Raw genomic sequence first — 12,598 nt, forward strand, 5'->3', positions numbered from 1 at the left:
CAGAGAAGGGAAGGACGAGTGAATAAAGCCAACATTGGTAGAGAGGAGGGTGAGATGGGGAGGTGGGATGGAGGAGACCTGCCAGAGCATTGAAGAGGAGGTGTGAGGCAAGGAGGAATGAGAAGAAGGAAAAAAAGGAGTTGCGGAATAGTGAGGGGAGAAAAGACGAGGATGGAGTGAGTAAAAGAGGAGAGAGACAGCAAATCCTCAGAGCCTCAGCCCAAGCAGAATCATTCAGTATTGGAGAGGTACCAGGTTAGTGCTGAACCAGCTGATCCCATCCCACATGGAAAAAAAGAGGGTGAAAAACCTGTAAATCCCAGAGACCATCACAACACCAGAGTATAATGCCTGACTAGGAACTAGGGATGGTGGTGCCAGGTACCCTCCAATTCCAGGCAGACCAACTCAGCGCCCTGACAAGCCCACCTGAAACAAGAACCCCTCTGCAACTTGCCAAGAAAGAAGGGTAGCCCATTCAAAACCGCAGAGAGCACGAGGGACTGTTTACCATCAAGAAGACCTCATTATTGAGTGGAGCGCAGGAAGGAAAGAGAATCAGTGAACCAGACCCTGTTAGGCCTATTCCAGATCCCAACCCCGAAGGCCTATTACCCTGGATTTCTGTTGCGTCCAGTAAAGAAAATGCAGCTGGTACTTTCCATTGGCTGAGCCAGCAGGTGTTTCTATTGGGCTGATGCTGGTTCTACCTGCATAGTTTGTGGTTGTTGCTTGTTAGCCAATCACCGGGGTTGTTGCTTTAATTTTCAGTTGTTTGTTGAGATTTCTCTCTGTTCAGTAACTGTTGTATGCTTTTGAAAGCACAACTCACTTTTCAAGTTGTCTTCTTTTTGGTGTGTTGCTTTATTTATGTACTCCATCCTGCTTTTCTGGATTGGGAGGCGTGTGACAGTCTTGGCAGAAGAGACACTTGCTGCCTGGGACACTGTCACAGTGATCGTTCTAGATCCACAGTTACTGCGAGATGCAGTTTACGTTTTACAGATAGAGAAGGTTCTGAAATAGCCAATGCGCCAGAAATAAACCACCCAAAAATACTTCTTGATGAAAATGAATACTTCACATTGATAGCAAAACATGTAATAAAACATATGATTGTGCGTGAACCACCCCTGTGTCTCCTGCTTCCTGCCAAACAAGCAGCGCCTCTGGCGATTTCCAGCACCTTATTCAGGCTTGCGCTTCCTTTTCCAAGTCACTTTTTCACCCTGACACCCCGAACTATTAAAATCACTATTCCTGGCCCCCTTTCCCTTTCTCTGTACCTTTTATCACCTTAAGTGCCTTAGGCTTTCTCTTTTCATAATTACCGTAGAGAAGTATAACTCGCTTATCCAATGGAATGATTCTGTTGTGCTTTGATGAATTACATGATTTTTTTCATACAGTTGACTAAAATGTAAATGATCACTGCATTTTTTATGATTTGTAGAACATTTTGATAGATTTTTAAAGTGTTTTTTAACCTACTCTATGATTTAAATAAATATGTTGTTTAATTTGTAAGAGCGTCTTTATTTTCAATGTTCCTCTTTGACATATTACAGCTTAGTAAATAATAGATTGTATGTGTTTTTTATTTTTACGGTATTTTTATCAAATTGTGTTTTAACATAAAATGTAATTTCCATTATAATGGTTTATGACTGGCAACACATGTTAAAAATAATGTGGGTACTCAATTGATCTCTCAGTCAATATTTTAAAAAAGGTAGCAGGCGCTCCTCTCCAGAAAGAATATGGCATGATAACCTGTTCTGAGATGAAAGTTTGCAGCACACGCTTTTTGCTCACTGTACCTTTCACAGATGGTTGCTGATGGTACTCTTGTTCAGAGAGGAATTGCCATAGCATTTCGGTGCTGGACTGCCTTTGTGGGCGGGACAAAGACTGATATGCAAATGGATATTTCCCATCTGTGAAGGTACAGTGAGCAAAAAGCAATGGCTGTGAACTCTCAATGTGGTTAATAACCACTGAACAGGTTATCATGCCTTGTTCTTTCGAGAGAGGGGCGCCTGCTACCTTTTTTGTATTTATGAAAGGAACTTGGGGTTGGTCACCCTAGGTTACCTGGGGGCAACCAGACGTGGACTCCCTGCTCACTGTGCTTAGAGAGGCTCAGCTTCACCTCACTGATGATGCCCAACAAGGCTGAAACACGTGTATGGGGTTGCTGATGGTACTCTTGTTCAGAGAGGAATTGCCACAGCATTTCGGTGCTGGGCTGCCCTTGTGGGCGGGACAAAGACTGATATGCAAATGGATATTTCCCATCTGTGAAGGTACAGTGAGCAAAAAGCAATGGCTGTGAACTCTCAATGTGGTTAATAACCACTGAACAGGTTATCATGCCTTGTTCTTTCGAGAGAGGGGCACCTGCTACCTTTTTTGTGTGGTCTCTCAGTCAAAGCAACATGTTTACACGTGTTCCTGAGGAGCCCGAAATATCATATGAATTTAAGTGCCACCCCAGCCTGGCATAGATGCTGATATTATGTCTTGAGAGATATGAAACCAAGAAATAACTTACTTTATTTTTAGCGGGTTCTTTAGCAGTCCAGTTCCCTCGATAATCATCTCACATTTACTCACGTCCTTGTTTACAGGATTGGAAAATATGATCTCCACTGAATAAGGCTCATTCAGTTTGGCAACTCCATTGACCTGCACAGAAAGACACATTGTGTTAGTTGCTGATAGGCTCATTGGGACGGGACAGAATACTTGCATGTGGTTTTTAGAGCATTATGAGTATGATAGGTTATTTACAACACGCTTAATATCCAGAGGTTTCTAAGCATGGACCCGGGGATCGAACCTGTGTTGCTTCCAAGGCGAGCACGTTGCCGCTGTGCTATCTTCCTGGGACCTTGTAGTAGTGGGGATCCTTGGCGAGTAGTAGAGAAAGAGCCACAGACAATTAACCGAGTAATCATTCATGACAAGGCCGCGTGGCATGAAGAGGAAGTAATGAAGAAAGCAATTAGGGGGTGACATGTTCATAGGGATGAAAGTGGATCTTCAGTTAGGATTTCTATGATAGATGGCCAGTAAAAAAAAAAACATGCCTTACCCCAGTGACCCCCTTAGCGCCTCGAAATCACACATAATCACATTCATTATTGTAATTATATCTGACTGCAAGGCGCTGGCACACCATGGAGCAGACATGGCAGTTTTTACTGCGCATGGTTGATAAAGCAAGCATGATAAGTGTTGTTATGTAGCTAGACTTGCACTTTAATGCAGCCAATATAGGCATTTCTTATTGTGGTATGACATTATATATTGGGCATCTTTGGTAAAGCAAGCATGATAAGTGTTATTATGAAGCCAGACTGGCATTTGTTATGCAACCAGTCTAGCCATTTCTTACTGAAGCATGGCATTTTGTATTGGGCATATTTGATAAAGCAAGCACGATCAGTGGTATTATTCTTACTGTGGCATGACATTTTGTATTAGAAATCTTTGGTAAAACAGGTTTTCATACTTTGGCCTGCATTTTTTTTTTTTTTATAAAGTATTTTATTGTTATTAACATAGTACAATGGTCATAATAACAAAGCAACAAGCAAACAAAAACAACTTCAGACTGTCATAGTCGTTCACAATCAGAAAAGGTACCCTGAGCATCAACAGTTGAGCGATCATCTCATCACATGCAATAATGTATAGTATGGTACAAGCACAAAACAAAACCCCCAGTGCACATTCCCCCGCCTGTACATGGGACACTCAGGCCACACCTTCCTCCCACCTGTCCCATATTTTCGACGCTTTGTTGGGACAGCCTCGCGCCGAGTAAATCCTACGCTCCATCATAGCGCATATGTCCATATCCAATTTCCATTGTTCCAGCGTTGGGGAGTCAGGGGCACCCCATTTCTGCGCGATATTGCGCTTAACCAGCCCCATCGCCGTGTGTAGGAGCAATCTTTCCCACTTATTAGCTTCTATCTCATCGGGCACGCCCAGAAGCAAAGCCCTTGGGTCCAGTGGTATGGTGCGAGTCAGAACTCGGGAGAGTTCCCTACAGCATGCGTTCCAAAAAGTTTGTATCTGGGGACACAGCCACAAAATGTGAATAAAGGTCCCCTCCCCATCCCCACACCGCAAACAGTTTGGGTCAGAAGCCCGTTTCCAGCCATATAGACGTGTCCTAGGGTAATAAACCCGGTGTAGTATTTTCAACTGCACTAATCGAAGCCTAGAGGAAATGGCGATTTCCCGGGGATGCATAAGGACTTGTATCCAATCCTCAGGATCTATCACCCCCACATCTACTTCCCATTTTGCCTTTAGTTCATTCAATTCGGGGGTAGCAAAGGAGGATATAGCATTGTAAAGGATGGAAGTGCATTTGGTAGGGATATGCGCCGGAAGGATGTTACGCTCTATGGGGGTATAGTCCGGTAACTGCGTATCTGCTGTCAGGTAGGGTCTCAAAGCATGGGCGAGGCGAATATAGTGGTAATGTTCCGTATTCGGAATCTGGAATCGCAATTGTAGGTCATCAAATGAGGCCAAGCACCCCTGTGTAAGCATGTCCCCAATCCTGGCAATCCCCGCATTCACCCACATAGGCCACGGCTCCAACTTCTGGGTCTCAGCTAGGTTGTTGTTCCGCCAGAGGGGTTGTGCTCTAGTAGCTTTATTTTCCCACCCAATGAATCGGTGTGCCTGTCTCCACACTGTGATCATATGCGTAGTGGTTGTGGGCGGAGAGGTTCTCGAAAGGGGCTGATAGAGGAGAAGCAGCGGGTCAGTGTTGCGCATAGTGGCTATCTCAGCCCGTATATGGGGCAGGTCTCGGTCCCCGTGGAGAAGGTCATTAACCACCACCAGTTGTGATGCCCAGTAATACGTTTGAAGGCGGGGAACTCCTATTCCTCCCTCCCAAATAGATCTTTGAAGTGTAGTTAACGCAATTCGTGACTGGCCTCCCCCCCATATGAGGTCTCTGAGAAGTGTCTCCACCTGGTGGAACTCCGAGTCGGGGACTTTAAGTGGGGCATTTTGAAGGACATAGAGGAATCTAGGAAGGGTCATCATTTTAAAAAGTGCCGCTCTTCCCATAAGTGTCAGGGGGAGGAGTTTCCAGTGCCGGACATCAACAATAAAGCGGTCTGTGATTGGTCGGAGATTGTTCCTTATATAGCTTGTTAAATCCCCGGATATCCATATTCCCAGGTAACGAAACCCCTGTCGTTCCACCCGGTACGGGCAGTCCTGGGGGATTGCCTGTTCCCCACCCTTCACCGGAAAGAGGACTGATTTCCCCCAGTTGATTCTGAGTCCGCTGAGTTCCCCAAAGCGGACTAACATTTGCGTTACAATGGCAGAGGATGTTAGTGGGTCACCCAGGTACACCAGGAGGTCATCCGCATACAGGGATGTACGATCCTCGTGTCCCTCCGGCCATCTGAATCCTCTCCAGGCGGTGTTTTGGCGAAGCCAAAGAGCTAATGGCTCGATAGCAAGGGCGAACAAAAGAGGGGACAAAGGGCATCCCTGTCGCGTACCACGGCCCAGGGGGAAGGACCCAGAGGACCAGCCATTCACTCTCACTTCCGCCTTGATGTTAACATAAAGTAGCTGCACCCAGCCTAAATAGGCCTCTCCGAACCCCATGCGGCGCATTATTTCCCAAAGGTAGTCCCATCGAATGGAGTCGAACGCCTTTTCAAAATCGATTGCCAACAAGGCCAAGGGTTCGTTTATAATCGGGGATCTCTCCAATGCTAAATGGAGGCGGCGCAGATTCATCCGAGTCGATTTGGCAGGCATAAAACCACACTGATCCGGATGGATCAAGGAGGATGTGACTAACTGCAACCGATTCGCTAATAGCTTAGCAAGGACCTTAGCTTCCCCGTTAATCAGCGATATAGGTCTATAAGAAGCACAATCATGTGGAGGTTTGCCAGGCTTGGGAATGACCACAATGGTGGCCTTGCAAAGATCTGGTGGGAGGGTACCCTGTTCCCGGGCAGCAAGAAACATCCTATGTAGAGGACCGGCCATTTTGTCTACTCCTAGCTTCTGCCAAGTTTCAACTGGGAATCCGTTCGGGCCCGGTGCCTTTCCCGACTGGAGCTGAGACAGTGCCTCTGCAATCTCAGCCTCTGATAAAGCAGAGTCCAGCTGGTCCCTCTGTTGCCCCGAAAGGATCGGCAGCGTCACCTCATCTAGGAGGCAGGGGTTTAGCGGTGAGGTCGGAGCCCGATACAAATCTGCGTAAAACTCTGTGAAGGCCTCGGCAATCCCAGAGTCCGAATGTTGGGTGTCGCCCTGTGCCGTGACAATTTCCCGGACATGGCGCTGCCCCTCGTCTCTCCTCTGCAACCAAGCGAGCAGTTTACCCGACTTATCCCCAAGTTCATACACCCTCGCCCTAGCCTGCCAATGGGCCTGCTTGGCGTCATCCATCGTTCTGTTACGGAGGCACTCCTGGGCGCGCTGGAGGGATCGGTGGGTCTCAGGCGTAGGATCGGATATATGCTCAATCTCCCTGTCTCTCACTTCCTCTTCGGCCTTTAATATTTCCCGGAACCGGATGTTTCTTTTATGTGTCGTCCAAGAAAGGATTTCACCCCTTAGCACTGTTTTATAGGCCTCCCATAATATCACGGGGCTGTCCACCGACTTCTCGTTAATTTCGAAATATTCACCAGAAACTTCCTCGAGGCGATCTATCAGTTCCGGGGACCCCAGATAATAATTGTTAAGTCTCCACGTTCTAGGGGGAAGGGGACCCTGCATACGCAATTCAACTAAGAGGGGGGAGTGGTCCGAAATGCCCCGGGGGAGTAAATCTGCGGACATTGCCCTATGGAGGTCGGTATGTGGCAAGAAGAAGTAGTCCAGTCTGGACATGGAGCCGTGAGCGCCGGAATGGAAGGAGTACTCCCTATCAGTCGGGTGTAACTCTCTCCATACATCTCGGAGCCCAAGGGCCGATGCAAAACTGGCCAATCTAGTCGAGGTGTCAGGGTTGCGATTTCGGAGATGGGAACGGTCAAAGTTATCATTCATGGTATCATTAAAATCACCCCCCAGAATGAACGTATCAGGATGGTGTTTCCCTATAAGGGTAGTAAGATCGTCCAGTAATTCCTGTCCCAACCCGGGTGGGGAATAAATTGCGGCAATGGCCATCGTCTGACCCCAGATGGTCCCCATGACGAACACGTATCGACCCCTTGGGTCGCGCTCAACCAATTGCTGAGTAAATGGAATGCGCTTGTGTATCAGGATGAGGGTGCCCCTGGAGCCCATTGTGTACCCCGCCTGAAGGGCAAGGTGGTAATTAGTCCTCTGAAAAAAGGCACAGTGTGATCCGGCCAGGTGGGTTTCTGTCAAAAGGGCCACATCAGGGGAGTGTCTATTTAGAAATTGCCTAAGCAGGCGCCGTTTAATCCCGGACCCCATCCCATTCACGTTCCAGGTGAGGAACTTCAGGGATTTGGTGTGGCGCATGGGTGTCCCGTGAGTCTGTGCACAGGATATCTATCACACATGATGGGGGTCTGTACGATTGTAGCAATCAGTGAGAGATGGTGAAGTGGTAACTTCGACCAAAGACAGTGGTTCGTGTCCGTTATAAACATATGACAGTCTTGAAGTAACAAACAAACTTCCAAACATTCCCAACTTACCCCCACCCTATACTCCACCCCAACACGAAGTACCTGTCGCCCAAACATAGCTGGACCTTCAACTTAAGGTAGCAGCCCAAAAACCCAGACCCTAGAGCCGGGTCTAGATAAACAAGAAAGAGGGGGGGGGAAAAGGGAGAAGGAGAAGGAGAAGGAAAGGAGGAAGTTCGGCTAGGGGGGGGGGGTTTTCAGAGGCTCCTCCAGAGTCCCCTCCCATGCGCCAGTGTCAACATCTTCCATGGTGGACTACTCATGCGTCCGGCTTAAGAATACAAACAAAGAAAGAATACTTCAAAGCGCCATTACTAGGCCAGAGGGGCGACAGTCCGGTCAATGTCCTCGCTGATCTGCATCGGGGTCCAGGACCCCCTGTTCATTCCTCTCCGGGTTTCCTCTCGGGGAGGCGTGCCTGGGCCTCGGTCTTCCTCTCGGCCTCCTCGGTCTCGCAGTCCAATCACCTTCTATATGGGCCTCCGCCCATTTCCATGCCTCCTGCGGGTCGCTGAAATGAACCGTGGTTCCACCATGATATATCTTCAGTTGGGCCGGGAAGAGCAGGCCATATTTCACATTTAGTTGGGCCAGCTGTCTCTTGAGTGGCTCAAACGATTGTCGTGCCCGCTGCACTTCTCGGGTGTAGTCCGGGAAAAAGGCGATTCGGGAGCCGTTATGGGTAATCGAGCCTTGTGCCCGCGACAGTTGCAGGAGGGCATCCCTATCTCGGTAGTTGAGTAAGCGGGCGATGATAGTACGTGGCGGGGCACCCGGGGGTGGTCTACCCGCCGGCATTCTGTGAGCCCTCTCCACTGAGAAGAACTTTGAAAAGGATGTGGCCTCGAAGATGTCTACAAGCCACTGCTCCAAGAACAGCTCCATACACTGTCCCTCCTCCCCTTCTGGCAGACCCAGGATACGGACATTATTGCGACGGGATCGCCCCTCTCCATCCTCCACTCTTGATTCAAGGGTCTTAAGGCGGTTTAAGGCCTGGGACAGTTGGCGGTTAATCCCGCCTATATTGTCTTCCACTTCAGAAATACGTTGTTCCGCCTCTCCCGTTCTGGAGGTTAGTTTCTGTAGATCGTGGCGTAGGAAGGAGACGTCTGCCGCCATGCTATCTATTTTGGTCTCCATGGAGGATCGGGAATTAGCAATGGCCGCCATTACATCATGGAGAGAAAGAGGGCCCTCCCCATTGGGGGAGTTCGGTCGCGTTGCTGGGGCCGCCGGGGCCGGGGTGGTGGCGACGGCAAATTGGTCCATGCTGCTCTGTGTGGAGGGTTTCTTCTGCCTTTCTTTCCCCATAGTTCGGGGAGGCGTGGGGCGTCCGGCACGGCAGGTCGAACAGTGCTAATTACGCCCTTATGGATCTACCCCGGTGTACCGTGTCGCAGCCCCGCAACAGGCCAGGTGGAAGGCCTCGGGGTCCTCCAAACACCTTCCAACACGCAGGTTCCACGAATCCACCGTCTGTATGGAGCAGGGGGGGGGGAGAGTTAATCCCACCTACCTCTAGCTCTGTCGGGCCAGGCCGCTGCCGTCCTCCACCACTCGGGGCTGGGTCGAAACAGCCCAAGAGCAGGAGCCGTTTGTCCGGGCGACCTCCGGTTGTAAGAAAAGTCAGTGTCCACTGCGTGTGCCGCACCACACCAGGCCGCTTCAAGCCCCAATCAGACAGGAGGTGGTCTGCCCTCAAGCTCCGGCGGCCATCTTGGTTTCGCAGTTCGGGGCCCCCGGCCTTCAGTAAATTGCAGATTATGGCCCTCCAAACGGGCAGACCACAGCCCGGATTTCCGCCGGTCGTAGCCCCCAGCTTCACGGGCACAATCGTGGCGTTGATGTCGCTCGATGTCCCCAGGAATCAGGATAAAGGTACAGGATTGTGTCGGCGCTTACGGGAGCTCACTCAGCTCACGTCCGCATCGCTCGCGCGCTAGCCACGCCCCCCATCTTGGCCTGCATTTTTAATGGAAACGCCAACTGGAGTATGTTCTTACATGGGGAAACTGCCATATATTGGCAAAAAACATGGACATGTTTTCTTATAGCATCATTACTGGCATTATGCACAAAGCAAACATGAGTATGTTCTTATATGGGAATAATAGGGTATAATGTTGCAAACAGCATGGAACTGTAGGGGCACGGCCAGTGTGAATATGTTTTATACATGCACATACTGTGGGAGAAGGCATCATGAAAATGTGTTGGAGAAATGCTCCTGTGCACTGTTGGTGACTTGCATCTATTGGATTTTTTTCATGAGTTACCCTACAAAAGCCAATTGCAAACGGTTGGGCTTTTAATCCAACTTTTCTAAAAAGTGTGCTCTAAAATGCACCATTTTCACTGATTATTGAAAAAACATTCTCCTTCAGTGGTGTGGGCACCCTTGCTACGCTTGGTCACTTTGGCATATCTGGGGCAAATATTTACGCCCCTCCGGATAAAAAATTCACAAGCTGCCACTTTACTAGACTCCACCTTCCCGACGAGTAGCTCTGCTTTACCACTACCCTGACATTTGAATGCTAACAATACTGCCAACATTCTTAAATGTCTAACCTTTTGTGCCGCGTGGGCGCATTCAGTTCGGGGGAATGGAACCCGGGGCGTCAGGTCGGGAATGCTCCCAGCTTTATATTGAACACATCAAGATATTGGTTAGTGACTTCAGAAAATGACTATCAAGATTGACTAATGGACTAGCGTTGACTCATCGTCCAAGAGGTTCAGGAAGATTATTTAGAATTTTGGAAATAGTTACCATCATTAGTCGAGATCAGAAAACACGTGGGAGGAGATAACATTGCAACTACGTTTTCACATACCCTGCACGAGACTGTGCACTTATTGTTAGCTGCCTTTAAGAATCCGAGAGGACAAAACTAATGGCCATACAGTTGGTGCAATCCTTATGCAAATGCCACACCTTACTATCAAACTTTCATTTGTATGTGGAAATAATTTTAAATTATGAATGATAAAACAAATGATTTATTTTCAAATATATTTCTTGGAGGAGCGCTTGTATCTAGGGACAGGTGCTAGTTTCACCTTTTGAATGACTTCACTTCAGCTCGTTGCTTGTTTATTTTCTTGCTTCGACTGTTGCTCGTCTCTCTTTGTTGGACTTCTCACTTGTAATTGTAATTGTTTATTTGTAAAGCGCCTATACATAAGTGAAGCTTGAGGGAGTTCCCATCCTTCCTTCCTTTGTTTGGCTCCTTTCACATCGCCACTACAGGCCTCTTCGCTGCATTCTCTCTATTTATTTGAATACTTGCTCTCACTGCCTATTTCCAGACCTAGACGACATGTACTTACCTTTTCCCCCACTAATTGTTCTGCCTCCCAAGCTCTCCTCCTTCATCCTACTCCAATCTGGTCCCCATGAAGCAATCTATGTATGCTCCTCCGACACACCTGGACCCCTCTTCCTTTGCTGGTTAATTTGAGGTAAATGTTTCATGTCTCACTTTCTCAAGTGCATTTACAATAATAATAATAATAATAATAACAATAGTAATACTAATAATAATAGTAATAATAGTGAGTAGTGTTTTGGTCTACACATGACATAAGTAAAAAAATAAACAGATCAAAGAATATATCAAATGAACATTCTTATTTGCTTGTGTTATTGCATGACTGGTCCTGGCAATATTATTCCGCAAATAAAGCAGTGTCCGGGCTGACGTCGGTGCCATTTCATGGACCATAATTGGGCATAGTTACATCATGCATATTGCATCAATGCCTGCCACATATGTTTGCATTAGCATAGCACGTTTGCTTAAATGCCATTAAGGTCATTGGGCCTCATTACACGGTAGGCGGTAAGGGTTTACCGGTACCGGTATTTTACCGGTACCGGTAAATCCTTACCGCCTTACTACGAGGTCCCTTTGCGGGTTGGGGAATTTAACGCCTGCTTTTTGCAGGCGTTAAAAACCAGCCCGCAAAGGGACCCAGGGAGCTAATTACGGTACCGCAATTTGCGGTGCCGTAATTAGCGTCTTCCCCATTCCCATTATGCCCTATGGGGCAAAAATGGGAATGGGGAAGGGCAATGGTGGAAGGGGAAATTACCGCCCCGCCAACCTTGGAATGGGGCGGTAATTCCCCTTTCCAGCAAGGCGGTGCCGGTATTTTACTGGCATGAACCATGGCGCTAATAGCGCCATGGTTCTGCGCCTACCGTGTAATGAGGCCCATTGTGATTGTCGGGAATGTTATCTTGATTATGATGGCTCTTTGAAAGTATTGTTAGAACAAAAAATAGTATCCCTATTTCGTTCCAATCTGGTCTCAAATGTGGGCTGTCTGTATCAGGATGTGGGCTCCCATATGAAACAGGGTAACTCATTATATTTGATGAGACTGGAAAACTTAGCTTTCAATATCTCAACCCGTTTGTATAGAGCCCCTAAAGACTTGGTGGAGAATGCCGAATGTATTAAAAAAGCTATCCTTACTTGGGATTGGTTTTAAACAGTAGAGTCTGAAACAAACAAAACCTTTCTCCATCCTGCATAAACCCAGAGGTTTTCTTCCGAGGTACCTCATCAAATTTCCTGGTCCATAGAAGAGGCACACATTTCTAAGGTTTCGAGTCAATTTAGTCTTGACAGGAGAAATAATGGCTCCTCGGGATAGCCTGGCTGTGGACAATGGTTTCTGTACACTATGTGGAATAGAGGTACTACAAGCACTCAGGCATATTGTCATGGAATATCCTGCTTTACAAGAACAGAGAGTGAGAATGTGCTCTTATTTCGTCCATCATGAATCCACCCGTCAAACGGTTGCATTTTGGGAGGGATTGTCCTCTGGCCATGAAACCAAATCAACCTTGGATGCACTAAAACTGCTGAGGACAGTTGGTTTCATTTGATGTTCTGGCTGTTTGT

At 47.7% G+C, this 12,598-nt stretch overlaps 1 protein-coding gene across 2 annotated transcripts in view; it reads right to left on the minus strand.

Annotated features, from left to right (window-relative positions):
- Positions 1-12,598, minus strand: part of LOC138580587 (protein-glutamine gamma-glutamyltransferase E-like) — a 127,163-nt gene that overhangs the window by 13,415 nt on the left and 101,150 nt on the right. For both annotated transcript variants that reach the window (XR_011304298.1, XM_069651243.1), the window contains one exon: positions 2,555-2,688. Coding sequence is in view for 1 of the 2 variants with exons in the window: in XM_069651243.1 (XP_069507344.1) it covers positions 2,555-2,688 (134 nt within the window). In the remaining variant the exon portion in view is untranslated. The remainder of the gene's footprint in view (positions 1-2,554; positions 2,689-12,598) is intronic.

This window comes from Ambystoma mexicanum, chromosome 3p, assembly GCF_040938575.1.
Source record: "Ambystoma mexicanum isolate Mex_15411 chromosome 3p, UKY_AmexF1_1, whole genome shotgun sequence".
Lineage (NCBI taxonomy): Eukaryota > Metazoa > Chordata > Amphibia > Caudata > Ambystomatidae > Ambystoma > Ambystoma mexicanum.